The 23,660-nt window shown below is 42.1% G+C and overlaps 1 protein-coding gene across 4 annotated transcripts; it reads left to right on the forward strand.

The window, feature by feature from the left end:
* The first annotated feature begins 219 nt into the window (after window positions 1-219).
* On the forward strand, window positions 220-15,205 carry ASB15 (ankyrin repeat and SOCS box containing 15). 4 transcript variants are annotated; one of them, XM_054988635.1, is made up of 10 exons: window positions 220-365; window positions 5,449-5,598; window positions 5,928-5,980; window positions 6,066-6,197; window positions 7,967-8,125; window positions 9,427-9,672; window positions 10,284-10,455; window positions 11,329-11,899; window positions 13,164-13,317; window positions 14,625-15,205. In XM_054988635.1, the coding sequence occupies exons 2-10, from the start codon at window positions 5,477-5,479 to the stop codon at window positions 14,798-14,800; spliced, it is 1,785 nt and encodes a 594-aa protein (XP_054844610.1). In that variant the 5' UTR covers window positions 220-365; window positions 5,449-5,476; the 3' UTR covers window positions 14,801-15,205. The 4 variants fall into 4 exon arrangements, with proteins under 4 accessions (XP_054844610.1, XP_054844613.1, XP_054844609.1 ...); XM_054988638.1 differs by lacking the exons at window positions 220-365; window positions 14,625-15,205 and adding exons at window positions 381-713; window positions 12,017-12,066 and having other exon boundaries at window positions 13,164-13,198; XM_054988634.1 differs by lacking the exon at window positions 220-365 and adding an exon at window positions 384-713.
* The last annotated feature ends 8,455 nt before the right edge of the window (window positions 15,206-23,660 follow it).

Genomic DNA, 23,660 nt, shown 5'->3' on the forward strand with positions numbered 1-23,660 from the left:
GAATTTGGCTATCTAGGTGCAAGCCTGTCTCTAATACAGTCGGTTGCCTGGCAATCAGCAAGAGACTGGGGGTGGGTTGTATGGGGGGGGTCGCTTCCAGGAAAACTGGAAGTGATGTCACATACTTCTAGGAATCCCATAGAGTTTTCTGCAAGTCCTAGACATGACTGACATCACTTCCAGGGGAAACCTGAAAGTGATGTCAGTCCTCTCTAGGAATCACTGAAACCTCAATGTTTTTACCATTGAATATCGGCCAATTCCCAGAGACGTGTCACTTTCGGGTTTTCCTGGAAGTGATGTCATGTCATCAGCTCACTGCCATTTATCTTTCTACTGCTGCCTGGAGCTGTTGGCTGTCAACTGTAAGTATAGCTAATGGGAATTTTAGTATAGACCTGTTTGGAACTGCAAAATAAAATGACAGCTAATTAATTATCTTAAAGTGGGCTGGCTGAGCCAATCAAGGTGTAGATAATCTTATACCAGTCAGACCTTAGATTACTTTGGATCAGGCTTTTAGAGCAATCATGTGTCATATTTTCCTGTAGGCTGGAGTCTGCTTGTGTTACAGTTGTATAAGGTCAGACCTTAATTTAACTACCAACTGCACACTTAATTTTAGAAATACCACATGACCTAGCGTTTCACAGGCCTGTGTTTGCATGTTTGAAATTCAGGATCCAATGAAACAATGACAAGATTTTGAAAAGGTGAGACTCTTCCCTTATTGTGCAGATTGCCAATTAATCTAATGGTGCGATTGTTTAAAAAAAGAATAATATATTAGGAATGAATAGACTACTGTTATGATAGTGATGTTATTATGAATAATCCTATGAATAATCTTAGTTTGAGTGTTTTTGGACCATTTTGGTTATCAAAAAACTAAGTGTGTTTAGTTTGCTTATAAAGCCTCAAATTACATTAACCCATTTCGTCCATATAATATTACAAATCTATCTACTTCGTTTACAATTCATAATATTAATAGAATTCTAGGGGATGAAAGCAGAAATCCTATGCATACCTACATGGGAATAAATCCCACTGATTAACTATGCACAGGATTGCGCTTTATGGCTGCTATCCTAAGGACATTTTTCTGGGAGTAAGTTCCTTTGAATAACATGGGACTTACTTCTGAGTAAATCTGTTTAGGCTTGATCCCTATGTGTCCTTTTCTATTACTATTTAAAATGTTTGCAGCAGATCTGTACTTCTTTTTTTTAAAGATTTTTATTATTAACAACGAGTCATAACAATATCAACTGCAGGAGAACATAACAGATAACAATACACAAAACAATTTCCATAGTACAACCGGGACATAATTTCCGGTATATATATTCTTTCTAACATACATTACACTGTCTGCGAAAGTAGATCTGTACTTCTGAAGATTTTTGTTTTAAGCTTGTGTGTTGTCTTTTTGAAAAAGCAACAGGCAGTGATCTAGTCGGGTATACAAGCTTTTAAATTGTCTTGGTTATAAGAGGAGATATTTAAGCATGTGTTTATCCACTCACTTTGTGATCTATAGACTTTAATGCAACAATCCTGAAATATAATTCTCTTCTTGTCCAATGTTCTTCTTTTTTGCAATGGCAGTAAAGCAAAGAATTGGAAGGGAGGGTACCATATCCTTTTGCTCTAATGCACCAAGATCCCACCTCCTGCCTAGAGGGAAGGAGCAAAGGTGGGGAAAGAGTGCCTTGTGCTTTAGCCTAAAGGCCTATTTGAAAGGCCATCTGAAAGTCAGACTGCTGACTTGAAAACAAAAATATTAATATTTGGGTGAGTCCTGGGTAGAGATGGGCACGAACCACATTACGAACTTCAAAAACCCACAAAATTGGCGATTGCGTGATTGCGATCCGGTGGTTCGTGATTGTCCACGGCCAACGAACCAGCGTTTGGGAGAGGCCTGGTTCGGTGCGTTCGGCCGCAGTTCAGGAAGCCAGACAGTCAGGCGCCAGCACCCAGGGGAGGGAGGGGGAAGGAGGTGTTCTGTAGCCATGGGCACTCCAATCTCATCCCTGCAAACGCTGATAGGCAGCTCTGACGGCCAAACACAGACCTCCTGCATTACTCAATGGGACCTGTGCTTATAAATAGCCGTGTGCTCCCAGGCTGGGTTTCACTTTCAGCGAGCAGTGGAGTGGGACAGAGCTCTTGCTTGCCACTTGCTAGCCTTTGGGGAGAGAGACTGAGAGTATAATTGAGCTTGGATTTTTGTGGGAGTTTCCTGGGGGCCTTGGATTGGAGAGGGTATGATTCCAAGATCCCTTTTGCAATCTTGTCCAAACTTGGGTGATGGCTGTAGGAGAGCTTGCAAAACACTCCCCGGGAATATGGGCTCTCTAAGTTCCACGGGGGCCATTCCACACCCTGCGAACCGGTTCGGCAACAGAAAACGTTTGTTGTGATTTGCGACCTCGGGATCGTTGTCGGCACCGAACCATGAACCACTGGTTCGTTAAATTTGTTTGGTTCATGCCCATGTCTAGTCCTGGGTCAAAGACTCCAAGTGAATCTTCTTGTAAAAAGTCAGTTTTCAGTAGCCAGGGGGAGGAGATCATCAGGTTTTGGTAGTAGGTTTGCCAGGTCCAAGTTGAGAAATTCCTGGAGATTTGGGGGGTGGAGCTTGGAGAGGGTGGGGTTTGAGGAGGGGAGGGGCTTCAGAATGGTATAATGCCATAAAGTCCACCCTCCAAAGCGGTCATTTTCTCCGGGGGAATTGATCTCTGTCATCTGGAGATCAATTGTAATTCCAGGAGATCTCCAGCCACCACCTAGAGGCTAGCAACTCGTATTTGGTAGTTCTAGGGGCAGAACCCACTGCAAAAAGCAGTCTATTCACCTTAAAAATATACATCTGGAAACAAAAATGGCTGCAAGCAAGGGGAAATAATCTTGATGTCCTCTTACTTGCCTGGCAAAAGCAAAATGTATTTTGCTATCCAGAGGGATGTTTAGCCTTATATTTCGGAACTCATGTGGAAGAACTGGAAAATTCCATTTTCTTGAATAATGTACATACTGTGGACAACAACAACTCTATTGCACTAGATTTCAAACGTTTAGAGTCGCCAGCTCTGGATTGGGAAATTCTTGGACATTTGAGGGCAGCGCTGGGGAAGAGCAGAGTCTGGAGAAGGGAGGGAGCTTAGCCAGATTGCAATGCCATTTTTTCCAGGGAAACTGATCTCTAGTTTGGAGAGCTGTTGTAATTCTGGAGGACTCAGGCCCCACCTGGAGGATGGCCACCTTAATAGTCATCTTGTCTGCCAATTAACTCCTGTATGTTTGTCAGGAAACCCTGCACTTTTAGAGTATTTGCGAAGTTGAGAACATATTATACTAAAAATATAAGAATAGCGGTGTAGCCACTCACTGCTCCCAGGACATTTGTCAGACCTATCAGGCCTCACTGACAAGAACACTCTAGAATGGTTTTGTGCCAGAGGAAGCTTGGCCGTGATTCCTTATTTTGTCATTGTAGGAACCCTTCATAAGCTTCTGAGATATCCCAGCATTGCTTGGAGCACAGTTTGAAGAACACTTCTCTTGCTTTAGCCTTGTTTCTGAGGCAAGGCTTTGCTATCACCATGTCTGCTGCTTCAGCAGAAAGGATTAGGTCGTTACTTAGAAGTAAATGTCATGGAGGTCTGTGGAAGTTATGTTCAAGCACCACATATACAACCTAGCACACAATAAATGCTGAGGTGAAATTTAAGACAGCACGGACCGAATTTATTAGAATTCTACCCTAGAACAGCATGAAATAAAGTCAGGGCAATGCATTTAAGTTGGAGTTATTACCTTTGCCCATAAATTTTATATTGCCAATTCAAGAATGTATAAAGTTCAAGATGGAGTGCTGGATACCAACCAAAGATGAAACAGAAGTGAACCAGGAAAGCCTGTAAATAATTGAGGATCCATACTTTAAATGTTCATTTGTCTTGGCCTGCCAGCTCCAAGTTGAGAAATTCCTGGAGATCTGGGGTGTGGGTGTGTGAAACCTGGAGAAAGTGGGGTTTGGGGAGGGAAAGGACCTTGGCATGGCATAATTCCATAGAGTCCACCCCCTAAAGTAGCCATTTTCTCCAGGTGAACTGATCTCTGTGGCCTGGAGACCAGTTGTAATTCTGGGAGATCTCCAGCCACTACACGCGGAGTCTGGCAACGCTAGAAAACATCCACATCTCAATGGAACATTTGTTATTCTAAAATACCTAAAATACAAATATTGCAATTGGCAGATGAGTCAAAAACAACCTTTGCCAAAACCATGGGCTTTTCTTCATCTTTTTTGGGTTTTTTTGCACAGGGCTTTAGATTTCTGCTGCTGAACAAAAAAGTTATTATCCCCTTCTTAGTTAAGCTTATGACTTGAAAGGTATGATGTACACAGGTTCCGATATTCTTCTGACCATTTCAGTAAATAATAAACCGGTGTGTGAAATCTTTTTTAAACCAGTTATGTTAAAACTTCCCTCTCCTGCAGAAAGGAGGCAGGATAAAGAAGCTGGCTCCCATGTATTATGATTGACACAGAGCCTTATTCTGCAGTGCCAAAAATAAAAAGATTTATGAGTGTTCAAGAGCTATATTTATTTATAAAGGTATTGTGACCAGGAGCTGGTGGTCAAAGCAGAGTCATGTGTCTGTTTCCCTATAAAGGAATGGGATGCAGTGGTGGTGTTGAGAAAAAGTTCCTCACATGTGTGAAGTTCCCATCATTCAGTAATGAGAAAGCTATGGACTCATATTTCAATTGTGACAGATAATTATGTATAAAGCTGGAGTCCGAATGCTAAATAGAGAACTTTTATACCTTAATAGTGAGCAAGTATCGGCCTGTGTTGGTTGCCTAAAGACATTCACACTAGTAGCCTAGGATTCTCTTCCTTCACGTAGTGGTCAGAGGGAAAATCTAATTTACAGGAGAGGGGAAAGGCGAGACCCCTGGAAACAGTTCAGCATATGACCCATCTATCCTTCGGTATAACTCTGTTGTTGTTCTCAGGGATGACATGGTGTTTTCTGATAACCTCCTCTTTGAAAATTAATACCCCTGATTTCTAAACAGCCTCTGACACATTAGAACAGCAGTTGAGCACCAATATGACTGTTAATCAAGGCTTTTTTTCTAGGAAAAGAGGTGGTGGAACTCAGGACCACACGTTGGGTCAGCTGGAACAAGAAGGGAGTTTTTTAAAGTTCAAATTGCCCTCGGCGAAAATGGTCACATGGCTGGTGGCCCCGCCCCTGATCTCCAGACAGAGGGGAGTTTAGATTGCAATCTAAACTCCCCTCTGCCTGGAGATCAGGGGGCGGGGCCACCAGCCATGTGACCATTTTCAAAAGGTGCCATAACTCTGTTCCACTATGTTCCAGCTGAAAAAAAGCCCTGCTGTTAATCCATTTTTGTGTCTTCAGAGCAGCTCATCAGTTCTTATGAAGTAAAATGGAAGGGAACGAGGACTCTGATGAAGACCACCTGACCAGTTATGCAGTTCAGTTTAGCCTTCAGGAATCTCTGGAAAATGAAAGGAGTCAGCAATCTTCTTCCACCAGTAATGATACAAGGTATTTGTGGCGGTCTTCAAGCTCAGTTTTGAATGCTCAGTGCCACAGACATTAATATTGGTTACTGTCCCTGAGTAACTAACCCCATATCTTCCTTAGTTGTTCAGAAAGGTAAGTGACAGAGTCCTCTGAAGCTGTTCTTTATTTAAATGCATAGCCGCCTTCATTTCAATTGACTGAGGATTGCACAGAAGCTCACTTCTACCACTGATGAAACGCTTCAGGCTCAGGTTGTGAAAACAAAATGTATTGTTACGAGATAATAGTAATTGGTCCTGAAGTTTGAGATGTTATTTATACCTCACCTCTCCTGTTTGTCTGTTCGATAGGTTTGTAAAGGTCAGCGAGCAAAACAGGCACCTTGTAACCGCCATAAGAGAAGGTACAAATACTGAAAGAAAACAGTTGCTTCTTCTGGGTGAGCATTGGTCATCGATTTCATTTCACCCTGATTTTTTTTTCTTTAGGTCAAGTATTTAACCTTCAAAACTTAGTGAAATGCAAATACGCCTTGGATGAGGCTGATGAGAGAGGATGGTTTCCTTTACATGAAGCTGCAGCTCAGCCAATCCAGCAAATACTTGAAGTTGTATTGGATGGTAAGCTGACACACAGAATAACAAGTAGTAGTAATAACAACAACAACATCATCATCATCAACAACAACATTTGATTTATATACCACCCTTCAGGACAACTTAATGCCCACTCAGAGCGGTTTACAAAGTGTGTTATTATTATCCCCATAACAATCACCCTGTGGGGCTGAGAGAACTCTGAAAAAGCTGTCACTGACCCAAGGTCACCCAGCTGGCTTCAAGCGGAGGAGTGGGAGAATCAAACCTGGCTCTCCAGATTAGAGTCCTGCTGCTCTTAACCATTACACCAAATTTACTCTTAAGATGGAAAACATGGGGAAATAAAGCATGATGGAGTTAATGCTTGCATTGTTTCTTAGAGGTATTAGCTGTATTACTGATCTGAATTCTTAACTGCTGTGTGTACGTAAGTATGGCTGATGACAGGATTACCAAACAGGCCTTCAGATATCCAGCTGGCTGGTAATTCATCTTTCTAATCAAGCCCTGGGAAAGCAGACCTCAGGAGGGAGAGGGCACCATTTGCTCAAACTTTGGATGTTTGTTTTAGCTGATATCCTCCTAGGACGGATAAATGTATGTTGTTCTAGCCTTTGGGGTGCCACCATAAAACAAGCTCTGTGGCGGACATGCGCCTATGTGCATAAGGGCAGCATAGCCAAACATACATGTGAGTCTGTTCACTTGCCATTCAAGTGTAATTCGTCACTTCTAGCTTGGCCTATAGAGGACTGGTTTTAACTCCTTAAGATGGAGGGAAATTCTCACATACACTCTTAGGAGATGAGAGGGTTTCAAAGGGCTGCTGCCTTTTGTATGTGTGATTCATCAGTGGAGAAGGGAGGGAGCTAGAGGGGGGACTTGCCTCTATCCCCTACCTCTCCAAGAGATGTTCACCCAACCTGGAGGGGTGTCCAGGTAGATTTTGTCATTCAAGGGAGAGTTAGCGATTGTAGACTTTTCCCTTTTCTTCCTTTTATTAGCTGCTATGGCTAGTGCACTGCACTTATACCTTATTATGCTCTCTGTATTGATCTTTCTTTGGTTAAGTCAAGCTGTGTTGATGGTGACCTCACTCTGGGGCCTCCTGCTCAGCCGTTTGGTAGAACTTTGTACATGCACATAGGCTCCCAAACAGCTGGAGAGGGGTTAAGCCTTTTGTTGGGAGGTGGAGGCCTACCGAAGGAGCTAATGAATAGGAGGGAGAGAGAAGCTTCCCCCCTCCAGTCATAATAATGGCTTCATAGTATTCAGTACATTATGGTAATTTTTGCTAAGTGAGTGTAGAAGATATTACAAAGATACGACCCAAGGATTATATGACTCAATCTGTGAAGCAAGAAACTTGGTCTGAATCTAGTCCAAAGCCAGAAGGTCGATGATGGGCTGAAAGGAGATGTCCAAGGGGAAGGGGGAGCAAACCTATGGCTGGAAGATGTGGAACGGCACATAGACAAAGCAGAAAAGGCCAATAATTTTGGAACTTTAAGGACACAGTGGCGAGGTGGTGCTCAAGTGGAAAGGGAACAAACACAGGATCGCCTCTATCCCGGCCTATTCGAAATTAACAGCAGAGGGCAACAAGCAGCAGACTTTAATACATCAAGGTGTCAAAACAGGAAGTATTAATTTTAACTGTCAATAGGTCATCTGTGTCTCTGGAATCAGACAGACAGACATCATGGTATGAATCAGTCTATTGAACGTAATCGATACCCTCACTTTTGACAAAGCTCATCGGTCACATTTTTACTTTTTAAAAAATCTAGCTTCTTATAAAGCGATGTGGGAATATAAAACAGGTGATGGAGAAACTCCGTTAACTTTGGCAGCCAAGTGTGGTCTTGTGGAAAATGTCAGAACACTACTGGAAAAGGGGGTCTGGCCCAACACAACCAACAGGAAAGGAGAAACACCTCTTCTCATAGGTAATTGCTTCCTCACGTGACTTTTGGCGTTTTCACTTGCTACCAGTTCGTACCAAGTTGTGCCAGGAGACTGAAAATTAGTTCACTCATCTTGTTAATTACATGGCAACTGACTAATTGAATCACCCTAAGCAGAGTTACATCCTTCTAAGTTTTGGCTTCAGTGGACTTAGATTTGCCTGTAAATGTTATTTGTGCCATTATAGAAATCGATGAACAATCTCGTAGAAATGCTTACTTAATACAGAGCACTTTGGATTTGCATTCATGGCCTCTGTGCTTTGTTGCATACCCCATTGTTTTATTTTTTAAAATAATGTGAAGAAATTATTATTCTTAGTCTTGAAAGTATATTACAATAATTTATTGCTAACATTTCTTCTTTAAAATTGTTTCCTTTTTTCCATTCTTGTCTCGAACAAACATTGAGCAGAACCACAAGTGACAAAAGGCACAGGTTGGACATTTGTCAGCTTCCCTCAAGTTTTGATGGGAAATGTAGGCATCCTGGTCTTGCAGCTTCGCTCTCCGACTGCTGTCCAATGGACTTTTCAACTGTCACTTGTCCAAAATTCCGCCAAGCTGCCTACATTTCCCATCAAAACTTGAGGGAAGCAGACAAGTGTCCAATCTGTGCCTTTCGTCACTTGTGGTTCTGCTCACAGTTATTTTGGCCGTTAGTGCTAAGATCATCTTCAATATCTATTCTCAAAAGTCAAGAATCCTCTTCTGCTATTCGTAACTTTTCTTTAAGAACTGCACTATTCTAATAAGTTAAAGAAAATGTTCTTGGGTCTATCCCCTCCCTCCCAACTGTATTTTTATTACCAACACGAACCTGAAATTTTTCCAGAAATCTGATTTTTACCAAAAGTATGTATGAAGTTCAGCTTCTTACAGTTTAGTCCTAAGTAGAGTTATACTCTTCTATACTCTTCATTGAATTTATGGACTTAGAAGGGTGTAATTCTGTTTAGGATTGCACTGTAAATATGTCCTTACCCAATTAAAACAAGAGTGTGAGATTTTACTATAAACACAGGCTGTTTTCATACGTCTAACTGGCTGCGCAAAATCGAGCAAAACTCCCAGAACGACAGCATCTTCCTGGCGTGATTTCCCGTCATGACTCCAGTTTGTGGTGTGAATTGCGCCACAAACGAGTCATGATGGGAAATCATGCCAGGAAGACACCACTGTTCCAGACGTTTTGCACGGTTGGTAAGACTTATGAAAACGGCCACTATTTGTTATTTTAAAGAAAGCATCTAAAATGGTTTCCCCCCCATTTCATTTTCCAGCAATAAGACAAGGCTCCTACAAAATAGCCTCCACTCTGATCGAATACAACTGCACCGTCAATCAGCCATGCGTCAAACGCTGGTCTGCAATGCATGAAGCTGCAAAACAGGGTCGCAACGATATTATTGCTCTTCTTTTGAAGAACGGCGGAAACGTCCACCTGAGAGATGGATATGGAGTAACTCCATTAGGTGTGGCTGCTGAATACGGCCACTGTGATGTGCTGGAACATCTGATTCATAAAGGTGTGTTAACAGGATTTGCACTTCAGACTTGCTTGACCACGTCCCCTTCCCAAATCTATTAAGAGAAATCAAATTGGGCACCCTATCGTGATGTGTATGCTGACTGCCTTATCAAGATGCTAAATATTGGTGAGGAAAAGAGAGGGCCCGGTTATTTTCACATCCCCCTGAAACACAGAACGAGGACCTCTCCCTTACGAACAGCCAACTGCGTGCTACATCTTCTGCATCCCTCTGGCGTTCCCTTACATACCTGTGATTTTTGTACAAGCCAGAAGAAAACTGATGAAAATATTTGTATCCAAGTAGGACAGAACAAAAGCTCCCAAGTTTTTAGCCTAACACTGGCAGAAGTTCTGTCATTCCATTCTAGGAGTGTCTTAGAAGCAAATATAAATAAGTCAGCTGTGGAAACGAGTAGGGGGACAAATTCTACAAAAATTTGTTTGCACTCAACCTGGATAAGGAACTATCGCTTCAAGTGCAAGAACTTTAAAATTCATGTCATTTTTATTCTATTCATAGGATCATAATTTAAAAAAAACAGACTGATTTTGTTTTTCTGTGGCCGTACTTCTCTTGTTCTGCTAATGGAGCCCTTCTTCCACTAGGTGGTGATGTTTATGCTACAGCTGATGACGGCTCCTCAATACTCTTTGAAGCGGCAGGCGGTGGAAATCCAGACTGCATTGCTTTGTTGCTGGAGTACGGCGGAAGTGGGAACCTGCCCAGTAAGGCGGGGCACCTCCCTATACACCGAGCAGCATACGAAGGGCACTATCTGTGAGTGCACTTCTATTGTCTTTCTGTATTTGTGTGACTAACCCACGGTTGACTTAAGGATTAAGCTGATACATTTCATTCCTGTACAGCACCATCAACAGACATAGCACAGTACAGAATAATAGTATTAAAAATGGCCTGAAAAGCTTACGGTTGACCTTTCAGTTCATAAGATGTCATTCCATCAACTCCCCATCAGTGCTTGCAACACAATAGCATTTCTATAAAAAAAAAAGCATTTCTATTTGTGGAGGAGGGAAGGGTGATTTTTTGTTGATTATTCCCTTATGTTGTAGACTCTTGCTTTGCCCCCCATGCTATTCTTGGGGGAGCTCACAAACCTTCAAGAGCACAATTTTGGAGGACACAGAAGTCTACAGTGGAATGACGAGATGGCCAAGTTGCCATTCTCAAGCAAGTCTGTAAATGTTGAAAGAATGGGACTCTCAGTGGGCCCAATATACATATTTTCTTTAATGCTAAAAAGCATCTCAGAAGGAAATGGGGGATTCCTTGGGGCTGTGGCACCTAAGGAACTGGGATTTAACCCTTTCCCCATTAGAAATCGTGTCCTTCTCATCTGAAATTCAATTAGGTGTATGGCTGGGGGGAAGGGGAGACAAGTATAATATAGTTAGTTGTTTGGTTCTGATTTTCTGGGCCCAGTACTGCAACAAGCTATTGCAGAATTGAAGTCCAGTGGCAGTGACACCTTAAAGACCAACAAGATTTTCAGGGTATAAACTTTTAAGAATCAAAACTCTCTTCACTAAAGCTATTGCAATGATAGCTATTGTGATGCCAGACAAAGTGTGGCAGTCTATTGTGTCTCCTCAACCATCTACATTCATTTTTTTTCTTTCTTTCTTTTAGGGCCTTGAAATTCCTAATTCCAGTTACGTCCACAACTGCAATCCAGAAAAGTGGGCAAAGTCCCATTCACTCAGCAGCAGAAGGCCAGAATCCACAATGCCTCGAACTCCTAATCGAAAATGATTTTGACGTCAACGCTGTCTTGGCTAAAAACATTTCAGAAAGTTATGACGATGAAAGGAAAACGGCTCTTTATTTTGCCGTTTCCAACAATGACATTCTGTCAGCTGAAGTACTACTCCGAGCTGGGGCAGACCCAAACAAAGATCCCCTGAACTGCCTTCTTGTAGCAGTGCGAGCTGGCAACCACGAAATAGTAAGGTTACTGCTTTCCTATGGAGCCAATGTCAACTGCTATTTTAACCTGGTAAACGACACCCACTTCCCCAGCGCCGTTCAGTATGCCTTGAACGATGAGGTCATGCTCAGGCTGCTGCTGAATCATGGATACGATGTGGGTATGTGTTTTGACTGTATGCACGGGGACATCTTCGGAAACACTTTTGTGTGGGCAGCTGCAGACGAGGAAGTATTACCAGGATGGACATCTTGCATAATTAAAGATACTCCAGTAAGCACCTTCCCCATTTCTTTACTATTCTTAATCAATATAGTCAAGTATACACGTCAGATATAAGATTACAAACAACCAAGGACCATATGAGTATTCGTTCTTCCCTCTTATTAGCCATGATGCAAAGACCAAGTGCAGAACAAGGTTGAAAGTGCTAGCTAAAGGTAAGAAGAAGAAAAATGACACAAAGTTCATATTCTTGCCTCAGCTGAATAAATACTGAGAAGATATAACTAACATTGGCTAAATAGTCCAAAGGTTTACAAGTGTGTTACTCCGTACCATGCATATTCAAGGCTAGTCACTTTAGTACCATTCCGTTCGGAAGAACTGATGTCCCTGATTTAGTACCGTTCACTTCAGAGTAACTAATAGCTAGGTCTTGCGAGTCTTACAAGCAGAGAATACTCCACCAGCACAACAGATGCATTGTCCCAGTGGCTAAAGCATTGGGCAGAACCATTGCTGAAACGGCAGCAACAGTATTCTAAGTGCTATATAGGCAAGAAGCTATCCCTGAAACAGTGCAAAAAGCACTGAAGAATGATTATGCCCCACCACTGGGAGTAGAATGGGATCATCAAGACCGTCCCGCTATATCACATCCCCTTTTGCCACTTGGTAGCTAGAGAGAGTGAAGTATTGTCATTACCTCTGAGCACAGATTCATAGACTCAGAAATAATTTCCTTAGCAGGGGCTAGGCCAATTCAGTTCTGCCCTCCTTGCCAAGCAAACCACTTTAGCTGCACCAGCCTGCTTGGCACTGCGGTAACCTAATATAGTTTATAGGCTCATTCTGTTATTCGGCCTAAAAGGCAGCATAGAGTGCTGCATTTTAAATCAAATAAACGAAGATCCTATAAACTGTATTTGCCTACAGCAATGCTGAGCAGGCTGGTGCAGTTAAAGCAGAATGCTTTGTGGATTGTGTTGCCCCTAGGGCAAGACCAAATTTATACTAGATACTAAATTATGGGTTTATAGAGCTTTGCTATAGATCTTTCCCACTTGTCCCTATCTCCTGCAAACCCCCACCCCCTTTTCTGAGAAATTGTTTTTCTTCTGTTCAGCACAAAGTTTAGCAGCCTAATTTCTGTACAGAACTCAAGGCATTAGTTTTAAATTATCTTAAATTATGTTAAAGCAAAGTCATTATTGCAGTTATTCGGAACGGCTGGCAGTATGTCAATTCTGCAAAAACTTATTTGGAGGTTATTTCTCGGAGGATTTAAACTAACATTGGATGTTTTTCCTTTCAGTTCTGCGACTTTATTACTGTTCCTTGGATGAAACATTTAGTAGGACCGATTGTTCGTATTTTGATAGATTACATGGATTATGTTCCTTTGTGCACAAAACTTAAATTTGTCCTGGAGACACAAAAAGAATGGAGAGCAATCCAGCAAATATTAGGTAAATATAAATCATATTTATATTAGGTCCATAATTTGTATGTCTCAAACAAAGCTGGATTTATGCACAAACTACTGTGCATAACTGTAAAGCAACTGTTAGGGCCTCAGATTATGACCATCTTCTAAATACAATTTTTAAAAACTAATCTTTTTAAATATAATGCTATGGAGCCACTTAAATTTGACATAGTTTAGGGTATCAGCATTTCTTAATCTAGACCTAGACTCAGTTAATCATATTATATTGAATATTATTCTCTGCCAATAACTCTATTTATTTCTGATGGAATACCTACACAGTCATCTTAAGCAATGGCAGTCCATCCCATTGAAATAATGTCTAGGATCAAGAGAACAAGGTATACCAAATATGACTCTAATCAGCAAATGAAAAATGGATCCTAAGTAGAGGGATATAATCAGGGGTCATTTTGTAGAAAAAGAGCTGGAGGAACTCATTAGCATCTTATTAGCATAACTCATTAGTATAACTCATTAGCATATGCCACACCTCTTGCCATCACTGCAAGTGTGTCATTAGTAAAACTTATTTGCATTTGCCACACACCTATTTTGGCTGTTTTGGACCCAATCGTGGCCATTCAGGGCTGAAAAGGGGCCCAAAATGGTCAGGATCAGGCCACTGATGAGTGGGAGAGTGATCCACCACCTGTCACAGGCCCAATCCGAGCTGTTTCGGCCCCAATCCAGGCCGAAACGGGCCCAAAATGGCCGAGAGTAAGGTGGGCGGGGCCACCTGACATGTGACCTCTTTGGGGAACTGCTGGAACTGCATTCCTGCGTGTTCCCCCTCAAAATGAGCCCTGGATATAATGACCAAGTGGAGCTCAAGATGTTGGATGGCTGAGGTCTTTATGGGCCAAGATGAAAATACTGTACCATAGAAACCAAAGCACAGCAAGTGAAGGGAAATGGTTACTACTGGTTATGGTTATTTCAATGGTTATTTCAATCTTCACCAGGTCTTTGTATTTATATAACACTGTAAGTGAACATGTGAGATATTAAAACAGTTGTACTAAGTCAAATACCATACAGCTGCACAGGAAATGAGGTACTCTTGAAAAGAAGAGGTCATGGCAAAGGGTATATCCTCTTCACAAGTCTGGTCTGGGGATTTTGTATTAGCAGTGTCTAGGGCATAGTGGTTGCCTGTTACATTACCATGTTGTAATCTTGTTGGCAGTGCTGTTGGGTCACATAGTGGGGTGAATTTTACCATGAACACAAGTCATTAAATTAATAGAAATGCATGCCGCTTTTTTTTCTTGATTTTTCTTTTAGAGCACCCCCGCCCACTAAAGCACCTGTGCCGCCTGAAAATACGTAAATGTATGGGATTAGAGAGGCTACAGAAGCCACTATCGATGAAGAAACTTCCTCTCCCACCAGTCCTTAAAGGGTACATCCTATACAACGAGTATGATCTTTATGGAAGGGGACTTCATAACTTGCCATGATTTCCAAACCATTGATTTTGCAACTCATCCTTAACACAAATTACTCGTAAATTAACCCCCACTCCTGCTTACAAATATCCATGCTTAGGATCAGGGTGCGAAAATTATACACTGAGGATGGATGCAATGTCTGCTTGTGAAAGGCCTGTTTGTTTTACACATTTCTCTAAAGTCAGTTTCATGAGAGGAAAAATGAAACAAAATCTGAAGTTTTTCTTCACTTTTGATGCATCTTTTATTAGTATTTTATGTATATCTGTAACAATTGAAACTAGCAGTTTATTGACCATAAGATAGATAGAAACTGCCTCTCTCGATATTTATTATAATTAAGATATTTTAACCTTAAAAGTATATCCTACAACGATGCATATATTATTTATTAATTAAAACATTTGTTTCCAGCTTTTGGTCTCATGTACGAAACTTTAGAGTAATTGGAAGGGACCACATATTCTTTCTTTCTTACTTTACTCCTCTGGCCTATAGGTCTTAAGTCGTATTTAATCAAACGTGACTGGGAATATGAGGGGAAAAGGAGGGACCACATGTTATTTCTTTGGATATGTTTACACACACACACCCTTTCTCCCAAGTGGAAACCCTAAAGAGTTTATAGTTTCATTCTCTCTTCCTCCATTTTATCCTCACAATGACCACGCTGTGAGGTACGTGAGACTAAGAGCGTCTCTACATGAGACGAATTACACGAGGATGATCAAGGGAAGGGAGATGCAACGTTAGCTGGGAAGCTGAGTTTTTAAAGACAGATTGGAAAGCTCAGTCAGTTTCACCTTTCTAGAACCAGATTGCTCCTCAGAGGGTTTGTTTATTTCCTCTTCACCTCCCTGTTCAGTTTTTGATAAGCCGTAATGAAGTCCACTTCCTTTTTCAGGCGTGTCAAGTCAGACTCGAAGGATAATCATTGTGCTTAATATAAGAATACATTGATTAGATTAAGTGTATTTAGCTGAATGACTCTTGCTTTACAAATGCAGGAGAAAGAAGAGTTAATGACGTGGTAGGTCCTGAGGTGGTTGATTGGACAGCTGATGGCTGGATTCCAGCTTTGAATAGTCCTTTGCATAAAAAAAGAAAACTCCTCCATGTAAAATAGAAAAATACTCCCTACTCTTTGCTTGCTGGGCTAATTTTCTATTTGCAGGGAGTTTTGAATGTACAACAGCTTTCCAGAATATAATCTTCCAGTATCATCTCCCCTGCTGCCTGAGGACATGCACCACTTCAGCATTCTCCATCCTTATTTCTCTGACTGCGTGAGCCCGGCCTAATACATCTGTCTAAGTAAAACACTTTCTTATCCTTGTAAAAACAGCGAAAACCTCAATTGATGCAATATTGTAGCTGGAGCAGTGCAAAAACACACAAGTGATACACATGGTTCTGGGGTAGTCACACCAAAAACACTCAAACCTGCCAAAGAAGCTACTTTAAGATAACAGCCCACAACTAGTAAACCAGAAAGAAGAAAAGAATAGAAGTTAAAAGAAGAATTAAGATTAAAATTGAGATAAATCACAAAACGATGCCATCGCCCAGCTCAAAGCAGAAATGGAAACCCAGGGTAGTCATATCTTTAACATGGTAGTAAAGCTGAAGTACACATGTGCCTTCATGTAAGCTCTAAAATGCTTCTGAAATCTGAGTGGATACGGAGATAACTGACGAGATTTCTGTAGGAGGTGCGGCTGTGTGTACTTTGTGGGTTGGCATGTACATGAAATTCCCAACAGTTTTCCCTATACCTCTCCTGCATGATGACTGGTTTTGTGAGAGTTTGTGGTGTTTCCCTCTCTTTTGGCTGCAGACAGACAACAGTTGGTGTAAGAGCTGAACTTTCATTTCTGTCAATCTGCTGCCATTTCCTTTTAAACCAATCCTGTCAGTTTTCGAAACACAGCAGACCCTTGAAAAGCGAGCAGAAGATTAGATACATACCCCACATACCCTGACACCCCTATCATACCAGCCTCATCTCTTTGAAAAGGTGACCCACCATCTCTCGCCTTTAACAGGAACCATTTCATATTTCCAGGTCATTTTTCATTAGCTGCGGAAGATGGTTTTAAATGGAATACCAGAAACAATACATTTGTGAATGCATAGCTTTTATTTTTTTCAATATTTAGATTTGATACTGTGCTTTTGAAGTGCTCCAAGTGCTCGATGTAATCAGTAATCCTTATAACAACTCAGGAGGTTGTCCCCACAGAGCAGCTGGGATATATGTGTTGAAGGCTAATTTGCCCTCATGACTTCCTGGATTTCCTGGCTCAGAACCCAAACTCTTTGACACACTGTGAACTGTACAACATCTTGGGTGACTTTTGTTTAGAAAGCCAAGTTGCGATGTAATGATCAGACTTTTGTTTCTGCATCAGAGACAACTGAATTTATATCTCTGTCGGGGTTGTCAAGTTCACTGGGCCTCTCACATGCTGTCAGCCTAACCTCCCTCACAACGTTGTTGTGAGGGGGAAATGGGATAAATTCATCCCTGTATGCAACCCTGAAGTCCTTAGAGAAGGGGTGGCGTAGAAATATGAGGAATTAATCCAATGCATTGTACAAATGAATACTTCAGCACACTCGCTGTTTTATCTGAAGAATATGGCTGGAGAGGAAGAATGTTTAGCTGGCTCGTGGCTCCCTGAGACACTGTGTCAAACTCTGAGAAGCACGAGGTTTCACAGAATGCAGTCTCGAGAGGTGGCTGGACTGAGCAAAATGTTCCACCAGAAAACAGAAAAACATGATACATGTGCCATTATGAGAACAACTCCAGAACTCCTTATGTTATGAAGCTAACTGCAGCAGCAAGTTGAGGCAGTCCTTTGCCACTTTGGGACACATTTTCCTATGATAACTGACAGTTTTTCCAAATGTATTATGTTGGCAAGCTGCTCAGTATGACATCAGGGCAGTAATCAATAAAGCAAAGTACATTTGGCAGCCTTGAGTGTGGAGTCTCTAGTAATGAGCACCATTTTTTCCCTGGGCTCTTTAAGAGAATCTCAGCATGTTCCTACCAGCCTATTACCTTCCCGGAAACAGCAAAGCAGAAAGTGCAGTTACAACTGAAGAGCACCTGCTCCCCAGATATTGCTTTCCTTTGTTAGTGCAGTGGTCAACATTCTTAGCAAATGGATTCAGCCCAACAGAGCTGTGGACGGCATGGAGATTATGCTCCATGATCCCAGTCTTTCTTTGATTTTGACCTGGATATCAAAGCCTAGGAGAATAGGATGAGCAGTCTAAACCCCCAGAAAATACTTGACAAGTGGCCTAAAGCAGCTTCTTAAAAGCACTCAACGGGAAGATAGGGTATGGATTTTTTAAAAGTGAAAATGCAGAGACCCTGGAGGGAGTGCAAGCAGGAACCCTAATGGCAACCAAGCACACCTTCTAGAGGCAGGTATTCTCAATGGCCTCACAAGCATGCTCTACAACATATTCTATAGATAACACAACCCAAGAGATGCCTCTGACAGATGTTTCAGCTCCAGGTATCCAGTTTAGGAAGAAATAAACCATCATTCCTGAGATCTTACTGAATATCTGGAGGTCCACAAGATGGAAAGCATTAACAGCTGGATGTCAGCAGGACAGAAGAATATCATGGAAGCTGAATCAACACTGACTGTCAAAAGGTTCTGCAGTATCAAGTTATACTGTTAAATTATTTTAATGGGCTCAGTTGAGCCATTTCCTCATCTTCAGAAAGGAGGATATACTATTAATAATAATAACAACAACAACATCCGATTTATATACTGCCCTTCAGGACAACTTAATGCCCAATCAGAGCGGTTTACAAAGTATGTCATTATTATCCCCACAACAAAACACCCTGTGAGGTGGGTGGGGCTGAGAGAGCTCCAGAGAACTCTGACTAGCCCAAGGTCTCCCAGCTGGCTTCAAGCGGAGGAGTGGGGAATCAAACCCGGCTCTCCAGATTAGAGTCCCGCGCTCTTAACCACTACACCAAACTGGCTGTAACTGAATAACCCACTAGTGTCCCTAGGGGGCAGTGTGCAAGGAGACTTGTAGACTTGGGGCCAAGCTACACATGACGAATGACACTTGAATGGCAAGTGTATTTCCCCCTGTTCACTTGCCCTCCACTCAATCCACTTGCCGTTCAAGTGTCATTCATCATGTGTAGCTTGGCCCTCAGAAGGAAAACAAGTTTTTAATCATTTATACAGTGCTGCCAATGGCCATTCCCACAAAGAGGGATTTATTTCTCTTTGGGGTCTCAACTGGAGCACTTTTGGGGGGTGGGGTGGGGAGTATCCATACATGCTGCAGTTGTGCTCCAATTATTCCTACTCATCCCTCAGAATGTTCTTTCGCAACCTGCTTTTCTGAGATCTTTTGAGGAACAGCACAGTCTAGGCATGTTACCATACCATCTGGATGCATTTTCAAAGGTCTCGCCTACATTGGCGCCATTTTCCTTCTGTCTGCCCCTTGTGGCCACCATTTCCCTTGCTGAGCCGCTAGAGGCTCAGTAATTGCTATCGCGCTATAATACTATTGTGCTAGGCAATTAAAGTCCTCCAAAGTCCACTGGTGGTGTGATAGAGAAAACTGGCTGATGAAGTGAACGTCAGAAAACCTGTGTGGACACTCCATTGTCAATGCATTTGCAGTGGTGATGAATGCAAATTGGAGAATCCTTGTTGTGCAAATGCAGCTTGTGTTTATTTATTTAAAATGTTTATATCTCACCTCCTGACCAATTCAGAACCCACTGTTATGGCATTTTAGCAAATGGTACCTCAATGTGATGTCCAGGCACTTTGTTAATCTCACAAAGACAGCAGAAAAGGGTCAACAAAGCAAATCTGATGAAGGAAACCTATTACAGGATATTGATCAGGTATTATAGTGGTTCACTGTTTTTTATGACTAATTAACTTTTCCAGTGGGTAGCCATGGTGGACTGCAGTAGAGCAAGATTCAAGCCCAGTAGCACCTTAAAGACCAACAAAATTTCCAGGGCATAAGATTTCGAGAGTCAAAACTCCCTTTGCCAGTTGCTTTAACTTGCAACTGGGCATGAATCTTGCTTAACTTTTCATTATTGAAAAGTGTAAAGGGAATCATTTGCTTTTGACAGCACACTTGTATTGAACTGGGTGTTCCTTGGTGGAAAGATGCCTTGTGTTTCATTTTAACCCCTACATAACAGCCTATGTAGCTCAAGCTACCAGTTTCATCCAGGCTCAGATGCTAAGCTGTGGTTAATACTTGGATGAGAGACCCCTAAGGAAGACTAGAGTTGCTCCACGGAGGAAGGCAATTGCATACCATCTGGGTTCCCCTCACCCCTTTTAAACCCCATGATGAAGTCACCATAAATTGGTAGCGACTTGATGACATGTTCCACCCACTCCCGCATTTATGTATGTTTAAGTTATCCCACTTGGCATCACCTAAAGCAACCCTGCTGGGTGATGCACAGATGAGGTACGTGGTAGTTGCTGATTTGTGCCAACTTTGGGAGATGTCACGGAGAGAACGGCTGTTGAAATGGACTACAGTGCAGGCCTCCAAGGTGGTCAGTGGCAGGCAGATCATGATATTTTTCTGAAGGCTGGTGATTCCGTGGAAAGACGGATGGACAAGCACTTGGCTTTTGAGTCATGGAACAAATGCTGCATCAGTTTGATTAGATTGCATGCAAAGTATCTTTGATAACGGTACAATTCTCATGTTGCTTTTAGCCATTTTTTCTTAGCCTGAATCACTGAAAGGCAGAGTGCCCCCATATACTGCTGGGTTCAGCCTTTGAGTAGGTACCTACTTTTTATGTGACGGTACATGACTGTGTGAGATAATAACAGTGTTATGATACCACTTAGTGCCTAGGTTTAAGGAAGTAATTTAATTACAGGCTCCTGCTGTTCAAAAGCAAAAGAGAAAATGAGAGCAAGGAGTCTTTAATCCTTGCTTAGAATCATGCCTCTCTTTATTTATCCAGTGTGCAAAATAAATACTGCACAGATGCAAATGAAAGACTGTTGTCTCAAGTGGAAAATATTATTTGGGGACCTCTCTTCTTTGCTTTGAATCAAATCCCATTTGAAAAAGATACCATGCCAAGACAATTTTCAGCATTTTACTGGTGCTTGCATAATCTGTGGGCTCAGTGACACAAAATGCACTCAGCATATGCTGGGTATTATTTACCCAGCACAGTGCAACCTCTGTTGTTACATAAGATCCTCTGAAAAGAGTTGAGATTGCCTTGCAGTAGATTCTAATGCGGAACTCCCACTGCCACCTGATTGGGATGCGGGAATTGAAGCATAATCTGAATTCATTCATCAGGGTGGATAGCATCCCCACTGGTTTGTACCCATAACAATTGTTTGGCATCCAGAACCTACAGGTAACGATTTTGCTTCTGGCCTTTCCAGCCATTCCTATGTAGCCCTGTCCACAAGGATACATATTTTTAAAAATGAGAAAAACATATACACCATATTGATAAGCATTGGTGTACACATTAATATCACTGTAAGATTTTTCAAAGCAATCATGAAAGGACCCTATTCTATTTATGTCCGTTTGTTGGATAGGGAACAATATTTTTTTGAAAGAGTTTATAGTTCTTTATAATGAGAGCAAACAGAAAACTGCACATGTTCTTTAACTGGCAGCTCCGGCGGCTGCTCCAGCCAGCACCTCTCCTCTTTGTGCCAGGGCCAGCGGCTAAGTCCCAGGAGGGATCGGCATGGCTATGCTGGCTGCTCAAGTGGCTGCTCTGGCCCGCGCCTCTCCTCTTTTCACTAGGGCCAGAGGCTGAGACCCAGGAGGGACCAGCATGGTTCTGCTGGCGAGGGACTGGCACAACTCCACTGACGACTTCTCCCTGCACCCCGGCTGAGTCCTGGGGCACAGACTCCATCTCTGGGCTCTGACGGCTGGGTAAATCCTTTGCCAACAACTTATTTTTTATCCCCGCAAGTGCGCTTGTACAGGGATAAAAGCAAGACATCGGCAACACAGTTTGCCTTTTGTATCTTAGCCTTTTAGTATTCAGTGTCCAAGAAAAAAGTTTAATTATTTCCTTGAAGAAATAACTACAATAACATTTAAATAATCAGGTTTTCTGTAGAAATTGTTGCAGATGGGTTTGTGTTTCAGTTGTATGCAGAGTTATGATGATATTAGTATCATCATGATATACATAGCAGTGAAATTAGAATTAAGACTTCAAACTGTTTTCTCTTCTGTACTACATTTTTTGAGTTTAGAGACCATGGCTGATACCGCACATGTTGGCTAATGCACTTTCAATGCACTTTAGCAATCGTTTGGATTTTTTGTTTCACACACAAAAAATTCAGTTCCAAATTATCTCTAAATAGGACTGGAAGTGCATTATCCAACGTGTACGGATTCAGCCCATGAGGCTAACAGTATATTTTGTTCAAAGCATGCTTGTGGTATCATTGTGAAGTAGTCAGACCTGCGGACTATTGGAACTATGCACATGGGCCTGATGATGTAATTTGTGTGATGGCTAAATTGTGTTACATGCAGGATTGCAGCTACTGTTGAGACACACAAAAGAAAGTCAAAAACTCTTATTTAGAAAGGGTCTATCTTGACAATAGTTTTTCACTTGTAGGTTTCAAGCAAAGGTACTCAGAATAACGCATTGGAGGAAAATTATTTTACTAGAAGAGTGAAAGTCTGTTCTGGGAATGATAATGAGTAGCTATAGCAAATTCTTCCAGTCCTAGAACAGCCATTCCAAGAACACCATCTGTACAAGAACAAAACAAATGGCATCGTGTTCTTAACATTTTGGACTAGACATGTTCTGTTGCAGTTCTCCAACATAAGCATCAGTCTCCTGAGTGATGTCACAATTGCTCAAAAAAGAAAGATGTGCACAAAATGGACAGCCAGTTTTCAGGCACAATTCAAATTGCTGTGCTAGCCATTAAGGCTCGAAAATCTTGGTAGCTAAAGGAAACCTCCTCCCATACTTTCCAACCCATCAATCACCTTCTGCAGAGGTGAAGTGGATGGCGACCAGAGAAAAGGAAGCTGACGACTTACCGGCAAGCTGGGTTGGCACCGGGTGCAAGACGAAGTGGAGGTGGGACTAGTTGTAGGAGGAGGAGCGTCCATCCTGTGCTGGCCCAGCCACATGGTCAGTGCCATTATACCCAAGCATCCGCAGGAGCAGTTTGTCACCCTCCCACCCTCCGCTGATTAAGGACTATTGGGGGGCACTGTCACAACTTTATGGGTTGGCGGTTTTTGAGGCATTGGGCCGGATCCCAATAGGGTGAGTGGGCCTTCGGGACTTCTCACCTCGACGGATCTGGAAGCAAGGGTCGCCACAGGCAGGGCCGGCGATGGAACAATTTGTACCGAGGTGCCAGCAGGAGGCTGGTGGGTGATGCATTGGTCAGCAACCAGGATCCCCGATGCCAATGGGGATCTGTGCCCAGATGCCAGGTCAATGCTCCATCCAGCTGTAATCAATAAAGTTGTGGCCATTTCTAACCCAAGCAAGTGTCTGGTGTGATTCTTAGCCTCTATGCAGTCTGACATAGCACACAGGTGACAAAAGGCTTTTTTCAGTGGCTCCCCTTGCCTATGGCATGCGCTTCTCCTTGAGGCTTGCCTGTCACGTATGATACTCTCATTTAAGTAGCAGCCTAAAGTGTTTCATTTTAATCATGGGCTGAGATTTAATGCTCTTTTTATAGTCTGCTTTTTAGTCCTGAAAACTGTGTAAAATTAATGTTAAAACTGCTTAAATTCTTGATTTTATGTTTCAGCTGGTTTTTACTGCTAGCTTTTAACA

Source organism: Eublepharis macularius, chromosome 9 (genome assembly GCF_028583425.1).
Source record: "Eublepharis macularius isolate TG4126 chromosome 9, MPM_Emac_v1.0, whole genome shotgun sequence".
Classification (NCBI taxonomy): Eukaryota; Metazoa; Chordata; class Lepidosauria; order Squamata; family Eublepharidae; genus Eublepharis; species Eublepharis macularius.

Coding starts and splice junctions, on each gene's coding strand:
- ASB15 (XM_054988635.1), top strand. CDS start 5,477: ATGGAAGGGAACGAGGACTCTGATGAAGACCACCTGACCAGTTATGCA. Junction 5,981..6,065: donor TGTAACCGCCATAAGAGAAG/GTACAAATACTG, acceptor TTTTTTCTTTAG/GTCAAGTATTTAACCTTCAA. Junction 8,126..9,426: donor AGAAACACCTCTTCTCATAG/GTAATTGCTTCC, acceptor TTCATTTTCCAG/CAATAAGACAAGGCTCCTAC.